The 21,202-nt window shown below is 36.0% G+C and overlaps 1 protein-coding gene across 2 annotated transcripts in view; it reads right to left on the bottom strand.

Annotated features, from left to right (window-relative positions):
• The window catches only part of PTPRO (protein tyrosine phosphatase receptor type O), a 215,492-nt gene that overhangs the window by 68,203 nt on the left and 126,087 nt on the right, over positions 1-21,202 (bottom strand). For both annotated transcript variants that reach the window (XM_069106126.1, XM_069106127.1), the window contains exons 11-15: positions 16,093-16,244; positions 14,230-14,350; positions 10,088-10,227; positions 7,023-7,155; positions 1,411-1,531 (exon numbers count right to left, since the gene is read on the bottom strand). In XM_069106126.1, coding sequence (XP_068962227.1) covers positions 1,411-1,531; positions 7,023-7,155; positions 10,088-10,227; positions 14,230-14,350; positions 16,093-16,244 — 667 coding nt within the window. The remainder of the gene's footprint in view (positions 1-1,410; positions 1,532-7,022; positions 7,156-10,087; positions 10,228-14,229; positions 14,351-16,092; positions 16,245-21,202) is intronic.

The raw sequence follows: 21,202 nt of genomic DNA, 5'->3' as shown, positions 1-21,202 counted from the left end.
TAAGCAATTGGGGTTAAGTAACTTGCTCAAGGTTAGGCCAGTTATTTCTGGGTGTGGTGCTGAGTGTCTGAGCCCGGGATTCGATCTCCAGGTCGTCCCAACACTGGAGCAGGTGCTCTTATTCGCTGAGCCACCTGGCCGCCCCTAGCCATATTTAATATTACAAATAAAAATGCATTTAAAAGTTTTGTGTTCTTCTTTCTGCTATTTTTATATATAGTTAGGGATAAATAATTTGTCTGCTACTTTTCATGTTCTCCATTCAACCTTTAACAATAGTATGCTCAGAAGGTGAAATAAATTGCTAGAATTTTCTTTTTTAAATCAACTACAGCTTCAAGAATAGAGCTAGAACTTAAACAAAGCAAATTCTTGCTTGTTGGTTGGCTGAATAATAACTTTGATGTCAGATCAAATTGTCAGGTTTTCTCGAGATAAATGTAAAACACTTTGCAAATTTAACTATATGAATATCAGTTGTTATTTATTTTATGAGTTATCTACCCTGCATTCTAATCTGCCTTCCCCCAAAGTCCCCAGGATGATGATTCCTAGAGAAAAGGAATTATGTCACCACCCTGTTGGACAGTGTGTCAAGGTATGCAGACTATTGTCATGACTTCCAAAATGTCAGGTTTTCAAAATTATGGGTTAAAAGAATATTTTTATGAATTCCATTCTTTGTTATGGTTATATTTCTGACAGTTATGATGAACAGGACAAAGAAGTTCCTCCCTCAGTGACCAGCAGGCAGACAGCCCTCAGGACTGAAGGAGGGGGACCGGGTGGGGGACACTGGAGAAGTATTATTGCCTGGCACAGGAGGATTAATTGATGAGAAGATAGCCAATGTGATATCATATAATAACACTCAACCTTCCTGCATATCATTAAGAATGTTGACTCTAAAAGGTTGATCCTCAAATTGGAAAGATTATATGACATTAGTTAGAAAACTTCACAAAAAAAAGGTTTTTTAGAACAATTCTACTTATCCTGTAAAGTTTGCACTGATCTTCCCACATTTATCAGGACCACATCTTTCCTAAACTATCTGTTATTATTCTTCCATGACTCTGCAGTTCATTAGATTAACAATACATAAATAGCATCATTTTTTAAATGGTCATTAACAATAAAATGTTACCACGGTAGTAAGTCTTAGCAATGATATCACTGGAATAACAGTTCAAGGAAAAGAAATTCTGTTTCTGTGAAGTGTAGAAGTTAAATGTCTGAAATGCTTTGAGATGGAATGTTTGCCCAGATCTCACTTCCAATGCAATATGGTTTATGACAGGGTACTACTCTAGGAATATTAAACTAAAAATTGAAACAAAAAAAACTAAATTAAACTAATTAATAAACTTTAAAAATTGCCATTTTTGCTTAGTGGGAAATGGGACTCACCTGGCCATCTGCAGATGCTTTCTCCTGAGAATGATGAGTGTAACAAGAAGCAGCCCTATCAGGAGTGTGCTCAGGATTGCCAGCACTGAGATTACTACCACATTGGGATTCATCTCAGTAACTACAAAGAAAAGTTGAATATGTTAGTTACCCACTTCAGCACATAGAAACTAACAATTTTTGTTGTTGTTTTCAGATTTTATTATTAACTATTATAACTAATTATTATTAACTTGGGGCTCACCCAAGGAAACGATTAATTTTTCTGGGATAGGATATCACAGAGTAAATTTCATCAGTCCTGGCTGCTAAATATTATTCTGAAAGAATTAATTAATGTCTCCTTTTCAAAGATCCAAAGTGGTTTTTATTTTTTCTTTCACGACTAAGATCACTGTGGGATTTGGAAAGTGTGGGTATCATTATATCTGTGGACAACCAAGAAGTTACAAAATATTAGCATTGGAAAGAACCTTGGTGGTCAATCAATCCAAACCATACAACTAAATACCCCCTCTATAACAAGTGGCTTTCCAGCCTTAATTGAGAGACCTAAAGGAGCAACCCTCTGCCACCTGAGCTAACTATTTTTTAATAGTTCTGTTACAGTCTTTTTTCTTAATATTGGGCCTTGCTGCAACTTCTACTCCTAATTCTTCTTCCTCTAGAACCAAGAAACCAAGTCTAATTACCCTTCAAATAGTCAAAGGCATTTTCTTTTCTCTAACATAAACATCTCTTGTTTCTTCAACTGATCTTCATAAGGCATAAACAAAGCCTTTCATCTTTCTGGTTGCTTTCCCTGGAACTCTTGGGACTTTTGAAGGTGTGAATCATCTTCTGAAAATATAATTCCCAGAATTGAACATAATCCTCCAAATGTGTCTGACCATGGCAAAATATGAGGGAACTAACATCTACTTAAACAAGGACACTATGTCTTTCTTAATTTAGCCTAAGAGATCATTGACCTTTTTTTGGTTGTCATATTGTACTATTGACTCTTATGTGATTCGCAGTCCATTAAAGGCACTCAGATCTTTTTCACATGTAGTTATTTAAATACCTCCTCAAGCTTGTACTTAAAAAGTTGCTTTTTTTAAAAGCCTTTAAGATTGGGCTTTATATTTGATACTATTAAATTTTATTTTAGCATATTTGTCCCAGTGTTCTATCTTGTCAGGATCATTTCTGAGTCAGTGCATTGGCTGTGCTCCCCAGCTTTGTGTCGTGGGCAAAATTAGTACAAATTACGGCAATGCTTTTATCTATTTTGCTATTTTTTTAAAATGTAAAACAGTAGAGGGTCACAAAAGAAACTGGAGCACTTCATTAGAGACCTCCTTCTAAGTTGACGTTAACCCATTAATGACTATTTTTTGTCTTGAACCAGTTCTGAATTCACTACCCTTCAATTTAGCCCTTATCTTTCCATTTGTCCACAAGAACAATATGAGAAATTTTTATCAAATGCTTTGCTGAAATCAAAGTAAACTATATCTACAGCATTACTCTAGTGTTTCAGTCTGGTAATTTCACTGCAAAGGGGGACATGAGATTAGCTTGATGAAATCATGTCGAATTTTTAATCATTTTTTTCATTTTCTGGATATGCACTCACCAACTCTATAATAATACCTAGATTGTTTTTGATGGATCAGTCTATAGAACCTATAGTTTTCAGACCCCACTTTCTTCACATTTTTGAAGACTGGAAAACAATTACACATCTCTACTCTTATAATACCTTTCCTACTCCTCATGAGTTGTCCAACATCACTACCAGTGGTCAAATATCACTTTTGCTAATTCTTTTAATACCCTGGAATGTAATTCTTTTTGACCTGATTATGTCGAATCATTATTTCTGTTGCAAACTATCACTGTTTCTTCTAGTCTCTTTCTCCTTTATTTCCTAATGCAGCTTTAAAAGGAACACCATCTTTTCATTCTTTATCACATTCATCGTTAGCCTCAGTTCACTGTAAGCTTTAATGTTCCTAATTCTATTTTTAGAAGATATCTCTACATTTTTATATTCATCCATAGTTATATTCCTTTTCTTGTATCTTCTTTACCACTTTAAAAGTACTCAATACATTCCCCCCTCCCTCCTCCTCCATACCCTCCCTCCTACCTCTCCTCCCTCTGCTTTGCAAAGGCATGTTCTTTTTTCTTTTCTTTTCTTTTTAAGCAATTGGTGTTAAGTAACTTGCTCAAGGTTACATGGCCAGTTGTTTCTGGGTGTGGTGCTAAGTATCAGAGCCCGGATTCGATCCCAGGTCATCCCAACTCTTGGGCCGGTGTTCTTACTCACTGCACCACCTGGCCTCCCCAAGGGCGTGTTCTTTTTAAAATCTAAATTTATTGATGAGTCAATGGATTCAAAAGTGTGTGTCTACATTGTTCTCTTCAGAGAATTCCTTTTTTCCCTCCTCATCATAAATATTTCTTTTGGGCCTCGGAGAGGAAAAGCGAACAGAGAACAAACCTCAGGACCAGGAAATCCTGGGTTCCAGTTCCACTTCTGACACTCGCTGGCTGAGTAATTCCTAGCAAGTCATTTGAACCTCTCAGTACTCTAGAACAGAGCTATCAAACACACGGCAAGCAAAGGTCCTGAGTGTAGCCAGAACCAGATTAAAATGTAATTGGAAATGTTAAACAAAATAAATAAAAATAGAATACAAGAGATAATGTTAATTCATGGTTTTCTAAGTGAACATACAACTGCAGGTATCTGTTTATATTGGAGTGTAACACCTATTTCTATTTGAATGTAACTTTGAGTAGACACCGCTCTAGATACCTTTCTAAGACTATAAAGTTCAGTGGAAGTGTAGACATATTGATAAAATGAAATTTCCAATAAAATCACAGGTTTAATCCCTGTCCTTCAGAATTTTATTCTTGGGTTTCCAAACCCTCTGGAGGTATTTTCCTCTATAGGACTTTGGGCCATGGTTTCCTACCTAATCTTCTTATGAACACTTTAGAATCTTGTCTCTTCAGTCACCTTTATCTAAGTTTCTTACCATTTCCACTTCAGCAACCAGTATGTATGTTTATATATACACACACATATATAATTTATATGTAAGTATAAAGTGTTTAGAAAAGCTTAAAAGGCTATTTAAGTGCTAATTGTTATCACAATCATTATCATTAGTTGAATTGTCAGAGTATGCTTCTCTCTCTTTTGATCATCAATAATTTGTTGCTGTTATTCAGTCATTTTTCATTCATTTCTGACTTTTTGCAAACCCATTTGGGGTTTTCTTGGAAAGCACACTGAAGTGGTTTGCCATTTCCTTCTCCAGCTTGTTTTACAGATGAGAAAACTGAGGCCAATAGGGTTAAGTGACTCACCCAGGATCATACAGCTAGTAAGTGTCTGAGGTTGTATTTGAACTCGTGGATATGAGTCTTCCTGACTCTAGACATGGTGCTCTATTCACTGTGCCACCTAGCTGCCCTCATCAGTAATAAGTTATATGAACAGACTGCTAGTAGAGTTCATTCTGTCGATCTATAGGCTTAAATATCCATCTCCCCAGTTTAAGAGATTAAATTTATCAGTCAATGGCAAAATACTTTATGAAAGGACTATGTATTCTACATGTTCCATCTGATATCCAAACTATTGCAGGCATTTAATGATCCTGGTTCTTTTATCCCTATGAAAGGCTTTAGGGTACAGAAAGATATTGCCCACTCACACTGCATAAAGGGGACCATGTTAAAATCATTTCCTCCTCCTGAATTAAAAGTAAGATTGCTGAACTGACTGGTGCACAAGATCCTCAAGGGATTGGTTATATTCCACTTCTCTCTTGGAAAATCCTAGGAAAGGGAAAGGCTTTGCCCTAGTTGACATGTCATGTGGCATGACAGAAAGCGGCAGAAGTTAGGAGAATGAAATTCACATTCCTGTACTGCCACTGATTTGCCATTCATCAAATCATTTAAAATCTATGGGTTTGAGTTTCCTTGTCTGTAGAAGGAGGATGACAACACAATACATCAGCTACCTTACAGTCTTGTGAGGAAAAAAAAGAAGAAAATGTTTCATTTATAACAACAGTCTAATTGTACAATTTTCTATCGTTGTAGATTATGTTTATGTATAGCTTATATAAATGCAGCAAATCAGAGGTGCTGTGAAAGGATTACCTATTCCTCCTCTCGCAGGAAAAACAAAATTCTTGTCCAATTATATTATCAAAGAGATTAAAAAATCTATTAAATGATAGATCTGTTATAATTAAAAGATCCAATTTATATTATTTAATAGACAAGATCTATTAAAAATATGCTTTGTTGATTTATATTTTTATATTTATACTTTAATGCTTTGATTACTCTGTGATCTCCCTGATATGAATATTCCTTCATCGCTGTAGAACACTATTCATTCATATCTTGTTATTCTCATCTCTTGTTATCCATATCCTGAAATAACCATAAAGCATCCACCTAAGGGTCCTTTCCTCAGATCTCTTATCATTACATGGGTACCAATGTAATATAGTGTTCATTGTTTATCTCTTTCTATACCCTAGTTATAATCTTTGAGTTGGGCCTGTGATTTCATCGGTTTGGAGAACTCTCAGTGAGATAGTCCCTGCAGATCAGCACCTATTACGGAATTATAGTCTTAAATAGTTGTCTAGGGCACCAAGAGATTAAATGAATTGCCTAGGGTCATATAGCTAATATGTATCCGAGGTAGGACTTGAACCCAAGTCTTTTTGGCTCTGAGGCCAATTTTCTATCTACTATTCTGTTGCCTCATAAGTATTTCAAATGTACAACATTATACACTAGGTTACGGTACATAAATCTACTTTGTGTTTTTATGGATCAGTGGTGTCAAACTCAAATAGAAACAAGGTCCATTAAACCATATATAACAATCCCTGATGACAGCATATTGATTTAGTTTTAAAATGTATTTTTTCTATTTTATTAGGTTTTTAAAAATTTTATTTTGTTAATTATATTTTAATCTGGTTCAGGGCCACTAGGACCCCATGTGGGTCACAGGCTCCATATTTGACACCTCTGAGAAAATACATGTAGAAATGAAATTATATAAAAGAAAATGGTAATAATGGAACCCACAAAAATGTGATGATCATGTTCTTAAAAAATTTTAACAACAGATGTCTTTACATTGGGTTGTGGATAATATAAATGATGATTTGAACGCTAGAAAAGATTGCGCTGACTCAGACATTTTGAAATCTGAATACAAAATAAAACTATGAAATTAGGAAACAAGAAAAGATAAGACAAGAAGATGAAAATTTAAAAAATATTAGTTTTTCTATCCAGTTCTACTCATTATTTCAGAAAATTTCTCTGCTTTGCCCTGGCAATGTCATAGTACTATAATCTGATAAATGTCTGGGTAATTCGAAACCTGAAGCAGCCAACACCTTTAATTATATTTTATCTAAATACAATTTGGACTATAGGCTTGTGAACATCAGGGAAAGCACTTTGGAGCTAAGTGTTTTTTAAAAAGCATAGCATACAATTGGAAAGAAAAGGGAAAAACAAAGCTGGAAACAGTTTACAAAGAAAATGTATGTTGTAAATGTATCTACCCATTGTGGAGATGGCTATAAAGGTAGGGACACTGGGACTGTTGTGGCTGAAGCTGGTTACACTACAGTTGTAGGCAGTGGCAGGCAGGAGGCTGGAGATCGTCACAATATGGGAAGAAACAGAAACCGGCTCCTAGAGTTGCAGGAGGAAACAAAAGAGAGAGAGGAATGCACTTCATTGACTTTTTTAAGAAGTTCTTCCCAAAGCAGTTAATGCTGGAAGCATTGAGCACCACCTCATATCCATCTCACTTAACCAGAACCAATATCTATCAATCCCTGCCTCTATAACTCTGGTTACTGGGTGAACTGAGTAACTGCATTCCTGGAAATAGCAGGGAATCAGCACATTCCTCACCACCAAGCAAAAATCTACAGTCACCCAAGCTAAGTGAAGTCCAAGCTGTTAGAAATATTTTCAGCGTCATTCTCTCTTCTCCATCACCCTTCTCTGAAAGGATGGTGCTAAGGAAGGTCAATGGAGTGAAGGACATGAGACATTCTTTTTCCCCAGGCTGTTTCCCATGCCTGGAACTTTCTCATTTCTGCCTCTTTGCTTCCTAGGTGTCCTTCAAGTTCCAGCTAAAAATTCACCTTTACAAGAAGCCTTTCCCATTAAAGCTAGAGCCTTCCCTTTGTTGATTATTTATCATTAAATATATATGTGCATCTATATTTTCCTATATATCCAGTTATCTATCTGTCAACCTTCCTATCTGTCTGTCCATCAGTCCATCCATCTGTCTGTCTATCTATCTCTTGTTTCCTCAATTATTTTCATGTTGTCTACCCCAGACTGTGAGTTCCTTGAAAGCAGGGACTGTTTTTTTGCCTTTCTTTGTGTCTCCAGTGCTTAAGCCCAGTGCCAGGCACATAGCAGGTGCATAATAAGTGCTTGTTGACTCACGGATTATTTGATGAGCAAACTTGAATGAGAAATGTTAGGTAAGAAACAAGTTTTGGGGGCGACTAGGTGGTGCAGTGAATAGAGCATGGGCCCTGGAGTCAGGAGGACCTGAGTTCAAATCCAACTTCGGACACTTACTAGCCATGTGACCATGGGCAAGTTACTTAAGCCCAATTACCCTGCCTTACCCATTCCAAAAAAAAAAAGCAAATTAAAAAATCATCTACCTTGGTTGCAAATTTTAAAAAATTAAAAAAGAAATAAGTTTTGGCTAATAAGTATATAGCAAAAAGAGCATATTTGTAGTAAGGAAGGGGAAAAGGAATGAAATAAGCTTATTAAATGTCTACCAAATCATACATCCATCCCAAGGATGCATCCTCCAAAATGCACTGAATATGTATATGCATAGGACTGTCTTGGGACTAAACAAAATAAATCTCCTCTCATTCTGCTTTTCCTTCACATGCCCCATGGAAAAACAGGTGGTAAAATAAAAGGCTGGGCTCCCTGTCTTTAAAAAGGAAATGTTACCAGGGTTGGAGTATCCATAGTCCTGGTCACCACTATAAATTCTACTAAATAAATCCTGACTCTGAACATCCCTTTAACCTCTCTTTTGCATGCCAGTCCATACCCTTTCCTTCATATAAAACATCTCAATGGAATTTTACAGAATAATTTACACTAAAAGTAGTAACCATTTTATCCCTAGAACCCACCAATAAGGCTAAACAATACCTTATGGTAACATTGGTAGAACTAGGGTAAGGAAGTGTTAAAAGAAAGAGAAAAAAAGAAATAGGAAAGGAAGACAAGGAAAAGGAAGAAAATAGGAGAAAGTGAAAAGGAAGAATTTTATTTGATTGAGGGAGAGATATCTAAGGAAATTGCCTAAGTTTACTACTCATTGAAATTTCTCAGAGGTTGCCTATGCTTGATTTACTCCCTTCACTTCTCTAGAGCAAACGGAAATTGGGACCACTAATCTGTACAGTAGCTCCCTGTGGGCCATATTGACTTAGTTTTAAAATGTGATGTTTTCTATGTTTTATTTATTGTTAAATGTTTACCAATTACATTTTAATCTGGTTTGGTCTGCACTCAGAGGTTTTGTGGAGCAAAGGGGGGAGTGTCAGACACCTCCACTTGAGGGTTCACTTATATTTCTCTTTGTGTGGGAGATTCTCTTCACTGTGGAGTTGGTTTCTATTTTAGGAGTCCTTGTCCTAGCTTTTGGCCTGAAAGTGATGGACCCAAAGACTAATGAAAGGGAACATCAAGGACCTTCCTTGTTCAACCTTATCATTAGCAGTAGACAAGTTCCCATAAATGAATTTTTCATAAAAACATAGAATTAACATGATGGGTCAGGTCAATCTATTTAACCCTGGATTCTCTCTTTGACAATGGCATTAAGAGATCATTCTTTAATTGTATTTTTCTAATAGCACTTTCAAAGAAATGTATTTTGAAACATATTGTATCTCTGAGGTCCTTTTCAGTTCCAAAGTTCATTAACTCTATGACAATTTTTCTGAGCATTCCAGTATGGAACTATTGCCTACAAATTTATCTACAACTTAAAAAAAGTTACTACGTCTTCAATCACTTTGTTGGTTTATTAATTGATGTGTAAAGTGGTACATCCTTTCATTTGACCCAAATTTGCCACCTTAATCCTCAAGAAGTACCCTCTATTTGTAAGGTATACTATGAGATTAGGTAAATAGTATTGATAAATAGCCTTTTATCCCTAACCTTCCTGTTTTTAAAGACTAATCCTATCTTCAGCCTCCTCTTTCCAGACTGAGGCATTTAAAGCATTTTAGTTTGTCTTTATTCCACAATATTTTCATATAAATATATATTTTTCCTCTTCCAGTTCCCTCCCCTTTACCCACATAAGATGAAGGAAAGCTCAAGGATTAAGAATTAAAGTCAAAACAATCACCAGACCTCGCTTTTGGTTCTCATATTAAAAAAAAAACTTTTAATATATTCTATTTATCTACATTATATAGCCCAAAAGATCAATCACTGCATGTAGTTTTGAATTCTGGTTGACTAAAAATACATAGAGAAGATTCTTCTTGTTCAAGTAACATGCCTGAGGTAATGAAAATAAACTCAAAGAAGAGGTTGAAATGTACAATACCTGGAGCTTTATTTCCTGGTTAGAGCCAACTTGTTGACAGAAGACTTTGTAGAAGTCAACAACTCCCTCTTCCACCCATAGTAGAGTCACTGAAGTCTGAGTCTTATTCACTGCAAAAAGTGATTTTGGAGGAGCTGGTTCTGTAGGCAAAGAAAAGTAAAACCTTTGGTTTCCCTATCCCTTCACAAACCTATCACTTTGCCTTTGGACCATCAAGAGGAAGAAGTAAACAAAAGGCGTCTAAGGAGTCCATAAATTTCCACTATCTTTAAAAACAGTTTGCATCTAAAAAGTCAGGAGCAGAACATCTTGCCTTTCCTCCTCCATGTCACATATTTCTGCATTTAGAAAACTTCCTGTTTCAAGCTAAGCTTAGTTATAGGCATCATCTAATAATAGATTGTGTGCTAACAAATGAAACAAGCACAGGGAGTTGTCACTTCCTTGCATTAGAAGAACTGGTCTGCAGCAGAAATTCAAAGTTGCTACTTGGGAATGCTGGGTAAAACGACACAGGGACAAACTAATTTCAACATGTGCTGTCCAGTAACATTTGTCACCTTCAAGTTGAGTCAATTTTGTTTTGTTCTCAAGAAATGACTTTTCCTTCACCAACTTGTGAAGTAGACTTGTTCCCTACTTTCAGTTGGCAGAGTAGTGAATCTAGTGGGAAATGTGGGTCTTTTCAAAGAAAGTTATGGGAGTGGCTGATCATTAAAGTATAGACCAAGGGTTCTTAACCTTATTTGTGTCAAGGACCTTTTTGCTAATCTCAGGAAGCATGTGACTCCTCAGAATAATGTTCTCATGTGCATAAAATAGAGAATTCAAAGGAAACTAATCATATTTAATTACAGTTATCATTATATGTATATATGTATATGAGAAAACATATCATTATATGTACAAACACACATATGCATATATATATGAATATACATATGCACACATACACCAAGTTCATGGTTCCCAGTAGATTGATGTAATTCACATGTCAACAAAGCCTTTAGATCCCTTTCTTCTGACTAACAGATATGGTCCAGTCTTGTGGGCTTCACTCTAATAACAATCTCTATGATTCTTTTTTCCCCTTGAGAACATAAGAATCTGTCCCTGTCTCATGAAGAGCTCCCCAGATTCTTGTAGACACTACACTTCCAAAACAATAAACAGAGAATGGATTTATTGATGGCATCAAGAACATAGTCAGAGGCAGCTTGATAGAATGAAAAGAGGGTGGGCCTTGGAATCAGGAAGACTTTCAAAAATATATAATAAAAACAGAGAAGGCACTTACATCTGAGCTTCTTTAGCAAAGCACTAGTCACAGTCTCCCACTTAGTGAGCCCAGTTTCTCTTCCCATGCAGAGGGTCAGTCTCAGTGCCTACCGATTCTCAGTACTATACTTAGAAAGGTCCTAGAAATGTGAGAGGAACATGGCATGGTTCCTGGTTCAGCTGAACTCTGTTGTATCTCTGAACTCTGTTGCCTCCTTAGGATCTGGTCATTATGCAGGGATCTAGTGACTTGCCATGGCTCCCTTGCTCTCCCAATGTCCCTGCCTCTCAGGATGACACAGTCAGCATGCAGTGCCATTACTCTGGTCCATTCTCTTCTCTTACTGCCTTCAGTTTGGCACTAGAATTTTAGGCTCTTTATTTAGTAGCTGCTGCTTCTGCTGCTGCCAGCTCTATGTTCCTTAATCTTTATCTCATGGTTTTCCAAGTGACTAGTAGATATCACTTCTAAACATTGTTTAGAAACTGAAAACCCCTGCTCTGCCACCTCTTTCTTGTGACTTCTCTTTCCTAGCAATCTTGGCTAGAACTTTTTATACACATGCAAATGTGCTCTTAAATCTTCTTCCAGCTAGAACAGAAAGGGAGGGTAATAACTTGGGTCCTTTCAGCATGTCTACTACAGCTAACCTGGTGGACCTTCTTCCAGTAAATCTTGACCAGTAAAAAGAGTTCATTTATCTTGTGTTCCATGGAATGATGTGATTGGTTCCCTGCCCCTGCAATCCTTTGACCTTCACAATTTAAGGCCACTTATTCCTGCCTGTAGTACAGGCCCTAATCTGAGATTCTGGGCCCAATCTACCCTTTACTTCAATACTACAAAAGGTTCATGATTTTGTCAGTGTGAGTTTTCAGGTCCTTCATGCCTGTCAAGAATTAGAGGCAAAAAAAATCATGTCTTGATGATCAAAGCATCAACATTCCCAGACATATATATGAGTGTGTAAATGTGAGCACTGTAAGTCCCTTGCATTGTATATAATCAAAGATGAAGGATTATCCTTAGAGAAGTGCACTATCTTTTGTCAGTGATCAAAACATGGTCATACAAGTAGTACAAAAAAAGTAGCATGTTCATTAATTTGTCTTTTATTCACTGAACTTGAGGAGAAGCGATTGGTTTGTCAATGCTACCATGTTTCCCCAATAATAAGACACTGTCTTATTATTTTTTTTTGGACAGAAAAACACCAGAGGGCTTATTTTCAGGGGAGGGCTTATTTTAATGAACATTGACAGCAATTTTAATAAACAGGTAAATGTGAACAAAAAAATATACCTTTATTCAATAAGCAAATCACTGGGGAAGAACAGGATGACGCGCTCACTGCTGCAGCTCTGATTGGATGCAGTTCGGAGCGCGGCGTGCATTTCACAGGCGGGGGGGGAACAGTGCATACAGAGGGTACCGTAATGTAGCGTGTATCGCAGGGGATCACCTTCACTACAGTAGCAATCTCAATAGGGCTTATTTTCGGGGGAGGGCTTATTTTAGAGGAATCTTACACTGTAAGGGGAGGGCTTATTTTCGGGATAGGTCTTATTATCGGGGAAACACAGTAATATCCATGCCATGGAACACCATTTTTTACCAGTGGGTTCAACAGTGGTGAAAGAAAGTCTTTGTAAAAATTGAGTAGCCCCAAAAATTGTGAAGCTCTTTTTTTTTTGTAATAAACATATACTATTTTGCATGTAGGTTATCTTGGTCGAAGTGAATAGCAGCAGTATTGGATCAATAATCTAAGAAGTCTTTGTTTAGTCAGGTCTAACTTTTTGTAACCCCATTTGGGGTTTTCTTAGCAAAGATACTGGTTTGCCATTTCCCTCTCTACCTCATTTTACAAATGAGGAAATTAAGGCAAACAGAGTTAAATGACTTGCCCAGGGTCACGTGGCTAGTAAGCCTCTGAGGCTGGATTTGAACTCAGCTCCTCCTGACTTAAGGGCCAGCACACTGCTCCTAACCTAAGAAGATGGCACTACAAATTTCATTTGATACATCTTTTGGGGGAGTCTAGAAAATTAGCTTGTTGGAACAAGGTAGGCACTTAACATATGCTTTTCTACTCTCTGAAATCTTTACATGGATTCATTCTCTAATAGAAATATGAATATAGGTCCATATATAAATTATAATATTATATATCATATAAATTATATATATACACAACTTTTGGCTCATATAGAAATTGAATGTAGACCACAATCAAAGATACTTTTTAATTTGTCCCTTTCTATATATATTGTTTTCCATTCTAAACATATATTTTAAGTCTTTTCTATTTACCTTTAATACTAACACCATCTCTCTGATGATTTTTTCCAATTTATCCTGTGTATACATTGTTTATATATTGTTGTTTGCATGTTGCCTCCTCCATTAGACTGTGAGGCCCTTGAGAGAAGAGACCGTCATTCATCCAGGGGACAAAAAGGGTCTTTCCTTGCATCCCCAGTGCCTAGCATGGTGCCTAGTATATAGCAGACACTTAATAAATGGTTATTGACTAACTGATGATGTCTATTAGCAGATGGTCTACATTTAGATGTATATGGTAATAGCTATTTACAGTTATTAGCATGTTATGGTTACAAAACATTTTTTTTGTAGCCACAACATCCCTGTGTGGTATATAATATAAATGTGCCCCTTATAAAATGGTGAAATAGCCTTGGTTAAATAGAGCTGCTAGTGATTTGTTCACATTTGCACACAGCCAGTGAGGAGATAAGCTACTTACACACTACTAGTAAGTAGGGTGTCTTTTTTACTCAAAGTTGAGTTCTCTTTCCATGTAACACACACACACACACACACACACACAGAGTAGGCTCACCCAGCTTTACAACATGGGGCAAGGAAGTGTTGCTTCCTCTCTCAGTGCAAGCAGTTACTGAGAGATTGTAGATATCACCTGGAGGTAGGTTCAGTACTGCAGTCATTACATTGCGTGTTATCTGCAAAAGTAATCAAAATCATGTATAAAAACTCAAAACACAAAATACATCATTTCCACAAAGTCTCTTTTTAAGCTTTAATAACTTTAGAAATTATAAAACCTATAAACTTAGAAAAAATTAGGAAGGTAAATTATTTTAAAAATAACAGTACGTTTCTTATTACAATTCAATATAACTACTGCCTTGTCAGTTTCTAACCATAAAACTTTCATCAGCTACTACTCAAGGACTGAACAGATTGCATTTGTAATCTTATTCTTGAGACTTCCAAAGGAGGAGATTTTGATGCATATATGAAAGTTTTGATGTGACCTCACAAGAAAAAGTCTAATGGATCCAGGTCAGGTGACTGAGATAGTTAGATAAAAAACCCCCCACTAATGATCCATTATTGTTCCCAATAATGAGGCAGCTGAGACTCAGAGAGATTGAGTGACTCACACACCTTGGTATAGTAAATGGAGAGGTGGGATTAACTGAAAGGATTATAAAATTTGAAGCAAAAAAAAAATCCCTCTTCTTATGGCACAACATATCAATGGTATCTGTTGCTGGGATGTGTAATTCCTTTTGATAATGATGTGAGAGTTCCATGCACAGAGCAGGTTCAGCGCTACACAATGAGGTGCACATCACATCAGGGCATATGCTTAAACCAGCCTAGAGAGGCAATTGTTAAATTTTACACCTCAGAAATCAGCAGACACTATGTCAAGTCATGATTTATTATTTTGTTGACTGTCTAGACTTAAGCAAGCCATGGAGAAAACGTTAAGAATGCTATTAAATTTAAAAGTGGTGTCATAGGTAGATCCCACCCCCAACCCCACCCAGAACCAATTGTTAAACATTTACCAGGGCATCTCTGCTTCTTCCAGAAGGGATTATCATAGAGCTTTCTACCACATATGTCCAGTTGCTTCTGATAAGTGTATCAGGCAAATCCTATAATCCCCCAGGGATCTGTTTCCTCATTTTTAAAATGAAAGGGTTGGAATTAGAGGGCTTCTGGGAATCCTCAGAGCTCTAGCTCTTTGATCCAATGATCCCAAATATATTATTTAGTCTGGTTATTATGCGCTGGAGTTGGGCATTTGAGCCCTAAGCACTTATTTCTCTGATTCAGTCCCAACACTGAGTTCCTCCTTTCCCTTATCCCATCCCCTCCAAAGATAATAGGGAGTTAAAACCCAGCATTCACTGATACATATGTCAGGTTGTGCATTAATGAGGACAGAGGATGAGATAGGACAGGCTGAGATGTGTAACTTCGCTGCACCTCTGTGTTGCTGTGACAGTTGATACGTAGAAAAAGGAAAATGTGCATTATGTCAATATGTAGAATTAGTGAAAGAGGATAGAAAAGAAAAGAAAAGAACATAAAAAACACTAAAAATACATAGAATAGAGAAGAAGGTGAAAAGGGGCACAGACAAGTAAGATAATTTTGGTATTGTATTATATTTAACATATACTTAGGAAAAAAATTAATGTAATAAGAGATTCACAGTTTCACATATCAGTCCTCTTTTTCTGTCCTCTGTTTCTAGAAATGTTCATAGTTATTAAGTATATAATAAAAAAGAAAATATGAAATACAAACAAAAAATCAAACCAGAAATTAACATTCATTGGAGATGTCAGAATTTGAAATACATGGTGCGCGGTGGGTTTGTTTTTAAGCATATGCACAAATAAATCTTCTGTCACTTCTGTCTTAGCATTCTATGGACACATACACTCTTTTTTATCTTTTTCTTTCCTTCAGCAACAACCATCCAATGCAGCATTCTGGAATGGGAGAGGTTAGTTGTGTCATCCCCATACATCCAACTTATATACAACAAGTTGTTGAAATATTCAACAGAAGTGATTTCTGGAGCCACTGGGGCTGGAAGAAAAGAGACACATTTCAATACGACAGAGTAATGGTTATTCATTTCATAATTTAATTTATGTACTATAAAATCCTAATGATCCTTCCCCCTCCATGGTCCTAAGAACCTGTGACATCTACCGGAGAATTGGGTAGGTGAGGAGAATGGCATAGGTACTAGGTTTCTTGGAGACTACTTCCCTCCTGAACTATTCAGTTAATGTATTTCCAGATCTAATCTACTTATGAGCGAAACAAGTAACACTGATCATGTCTGACAGCAACAGTCTGCAACTATACATATTCCCCTCCCCACCTCCAAAAGAAGAAAACAAAGAAAGAAGGTAGGTGTATCTCTTCATGTTTATGTCAGGACATAGAGACCCCTTAAAGCATTCCAAAATGCTACAGAATCCCTAAGAAGCTTTTATATGCAGGTACACCTCTTGTAACAATTGATGCCAATATACACCAGTGGAATTATTATGTAGGTAAACCCTACTTGAAGGTCCAGAAAAAAAATCAAAGAATTCTGTTTCATAATGAAGGTGTTTCTGGCATAGCTAAAGTCCATATGTTAAGTTTTCCTCGGGATCTCAAACGCTAACTTTAATTAACTAGAAGTAGGAATAGTAGGCAAAGATTATTTCCACCAAATGAGGTAAAGTTTTAAAAATAACATTTTTCATCATGTCATTAGGCTAAATTGGATCCAGCACTAACCACTAGAAAGAGATGATTCCATTTACTGACCATTGTTGTGCATTTGAGGTTTAGGGTTTCTGTTGTTTTGTTTTAGGGAATGAGTGTTATTGTAGGATCATAAGATTATCCATTTAGGGCTCGTAGGGGTGTCACAGATGAGGACACTGTGACTAAGCGACATAGAAAGACTAAATTATTTTCCCAAGATCACATAACTGGTAAAGACAGGATTCCAACCCTTGTCCTGACTTCCAACATAATTCTATTTCCATTGCAATTTTTGAGGAAAAGTTACCAAATTAGCCACGTAAACATAGTTGAACTCTGAATTTATCCTATAGTTAGTTTTTAACTGGAGGTTAAAAAATGCAATCATTACAAAGGGCAAAGGATGCCAAGACCCCCCAATTTTAGGGAACAGCTGATTTATAAGAACAAATTAGGTGTTCTTTTTCAAGGAATAGTATAATTTTAATGAAGAGAGTCTGGAACTGGAAATTTTGCTGGAAGTCAGAAAAACCAGGGTCTCTCTTCTCCCAAACCCTCATTAATTCTGCTCCTCACTCAAGCATAGAGTACTGATTAATCAATCACTACCAGTGAAGAGTCTTATACAAATGAGGAGGTTTAAACCTGGTTACGTAATCTAAACTTGAGAACATAGTATCTGTGAATGATACAGAATTCATCTTCTAATATGCCTCCTGCTTTCCTGGGCATAATATAGAACCAAGAATTATTAATGAAATGGATTTGTTAATACCCTGAACTAAGTAACACAGCACACATGTGTGAGATAGAAGAAGTGGTGATTTTCAAAGCACTTAGCAAAAACATTTCAAACGAGTTATATATTTACTTGGAAACCATGTGCCTTGCATACAGTAGGAACCTAATAAATGCTTGCTGAATTTGAGAATTGAAGATATCGAATCATAGAAAGAGCTAAATAAAGCAAAACAACCCTGAACTAATTATATTCACAATGGAAGCATGGATGTACTGAAACAAATATGACCACATACATTTTCTACAACAGTTTTCTCTCCACCATCTAATTCTAGTGAAAAGAAAAAAGATTTTGCTTACAGTAATAAAAGCAGAAATAGCATCAAATTTAGATATCTAATTCATTTTAGATGAAGGCTTCAGATTATGATACCATTTTATCCCTTTCAAAAAGTCTATGATGTTTCTGAAAAGCCACAAGATGTCACCATTGGTTTGTTAATTGTCATTTGGGGCCCGTTGACCAGCAACTGTGAATAGCTGCTTTCATATAAAATTATATAATTGTGGATGACTTCAGTGTGAAGGTTTTAATAACCCTCCTCACTTCCTGCAAGAGGAAGAGATACTCCTCCCTGTTACATAGGGTACTTTCTTATTCTTCTCCACTACAGCCACACACCCCCAAAAATCAGACCTGACATCCTGAGAGATTATACATAATTTAAGATCTTTATTTTGGCATAATGTCACAGTATCCATTCTACCATAGTTCCTTGGATGAAAACCTGTTTGTATGTATCCAAATTGATTACGCCTGGGGAATTTTTATCCTTCCACATGTTTTACAAATATTAAAAATTAGGGAGAAGGAAAAAAAAATCATCAGAAGTATTACCAGTCTAAAAAGCATTTCAAGAAAGCACATTTCCAGAAAATTCTTATATAATATGCATACCTCTAAATATTACTGATATTTCGTATCATTCTAGGAACTAGGGAGGTAGAATGGTGTTGTGGGTGTGAGTCAGGAGACTTATACAAAACCTCAGCTCTGCTTCCAATTTGCTGGGTGACTTTGGGCATGTCATTTCTACTCATCTTGAATTTAGTTTCTTCATCTGTAAAATGAGGGAATTACAGAGATCTCCTTGGCCTTGGGTATATACTCTAAGAACATCAAAGACAGGAAGCAGCAAGTATTGTGATAACAACAACAAAAAGGTCATTTATAGATTTAGAAGCAGAAGGGACTGAGTTCGGGGGTTCTTAAACTGGAGGGGTCTATGGGTAGATTTCAATGAGTCTGTGAATTTGGATGACAAATGTTACAAATTTTTTTCACTAAATTTTAACTAATTTACCATTTCCTTTAATTATACAAGTAGGCAAAAAAAAAAAAACCATTCTGAGAAGGGCTTCACCAGTTTGCCATGACACAAAAAGGTGAAAAGCTTCTGATTTAGTCAAAGTTCTCTCATTTTACAGATAAGAAAACTGAAGGCCAGAGAAGTAAAAAAGAATGACTTGCCCAAAGTCGCACAGGAGTGACAGAATTGGTACTTGAATTCAAGACCTCTGTACCACACTGTCTCATGGATGCTCATTGATTGGGGAATGATTGAACGAATTGTGGGATAAGAAGGAAATAGAATATTATTGCATAATAATGCAATAATGATAAACATATTCTTTTTGTCATCTTTGCCAATCTTATGGGTGCAGGGTGAAACCTCAGAGTTGCTTTAATTTTCATTTTATTTGGAACATTGGCTATTGATAACTTGGATGTCTTCCTTAGTTCCATATATAAGAAATGAAAACAAACAAAAAAATATAAAAAGGAATATAAGGAATATAAAATATATAAATATAAATTATTATGTATTTATAAAATATAAATATAAAAAGGAATGACAAACATGAACAATTCAGAGAAATGTGTAAATATTTGTATGAACTAGTACAGAGAAAAGCAGAGCTAGGAAAATAGCATACACAATGACTACTTTAATGAACAGAATGAATGTGAAACAAAAGTGAACACAGGAACTGTAATGAATAACACTAACCCTAGAGTAGAGATGAGAAAATGTACCTTCCTTCTTTTGTTGGAGAGGTAGAAAACTAGGTTACAGATTCTATCAGTTGTATTCAGTTTTAGTTCATTTGACTTCACTATTTAAGAATAAGTTATTGACTATAGGCTAAGCGAAGGATCACTTGATGTGTGGTATATCTAGAAATGACTTATGAAAATCTAAAGGACATAAATAAAACTTTATTTTTTTAAAGAGAGGGATAGACTATATGATTTCAGATTTTTTCTAGCATCAATTATCATTTTCTAAGTCTACAATGACCACATTTCTAGATTTGAAATCTAACAACTCTCTAGAAAAATTAAAATATTACTAGATTACTAGAGGAATGATATTCTGTAAGTTGGTCATAGTAGAATTTTATATATGACAAATTCCCTTCTCCAAGTCCCTCAAAAATAATTAATTTCATCTGATTAAAATTATTTTTATAAAAGAAATTTATTTTGTATACCTCTTTATTTGCATTTACTTAGGCATCACTTCCCTCACTCTTTTCTCTACTCCCACTTCCAACCTGAATATGATGCTATTCACCCCTAAAAATAAGTTCTCTTTGAAGGGTTATCTAAATACTCCAGTAGATTTGTGATGTCATTTATATGGACATTCCCTCCAAAGATACAGATTATAGCCCAACCATGTTTGCCTATCCTCTACATGTTTTACCATAAGTTCATTACAGGAATTTCCTCCACTTTGGGGACAGGGGAGAGGGGAAGAAAGAAGGAAAGAAAGACTTTCTTTATTTCTTTTGACATCAGATAAAAAACTGTCTAGTGATTACCTCTTGGTTTTTTCATGTGTCCAGACCAATGTCTTTTTCAACTATATTTAACTTTAATGATAACCTTAATTCTAGTCCTTTGTAGCTTTTATTTATTGTGTTTCAGCCTGCTAATACCTGTCATGTTCCTTTTCATTGCCCTCTAAGTGATATTGAAGTTTGAGCTCATTAAAAGAGTTTTCTAATTTCCCGAAGGGAATTGAACCCACTTTTTTCCTCCTCCTAATGAAATCTAGACCTAAATCATGATACATTTATACTGTCTGTCCAAGACAGACACAAATGATTGAGGTCTACAGGTTATCTTATCTAACTGCATGCATATCCTAATCTGGATAGCAAGGCATTATTAATCCATTCAGTTTTTCCTGTGTAGATGGTATATATTCCTTCTTTAAAATCAGTTCTGGATTTCTTCCAAAGGAGCTCTCTTTGAAAGGGCTGAAAAGTAATCTGTATACACACATATATTTACATGCCTATCTATCTATCTATCTATCTAAAAGCACACTTACCACTACAGTTAATATAACTATACAACATATAGTTCTGTCCAGTGGACTATGACTGAGAATTTTAACATAATTAAATCTAATGGATTTCTCATCACTAGCTGAACTATGACCTTTAAATTGTTTATAAGTATGCAC

Source organism: Petaurus breviceps, unplaced genomic scaffold (assembly GCF_028583685.1).
Source record: "Petaurus breviceps papuanus isolate PSGF00001 unplaced genomic scaffold, PetGlider_PUasm1.0 78, whole genome shotgun sequence".
NCBI lineage: Eukaryota > Metazoa > Chordata > Mammalia > Diprotodontia > Petauridae > Petaurus > Petaurus breviceps.
This window is presented reverse-complemented; position numbering and strand designations above follow the sequence as displayed.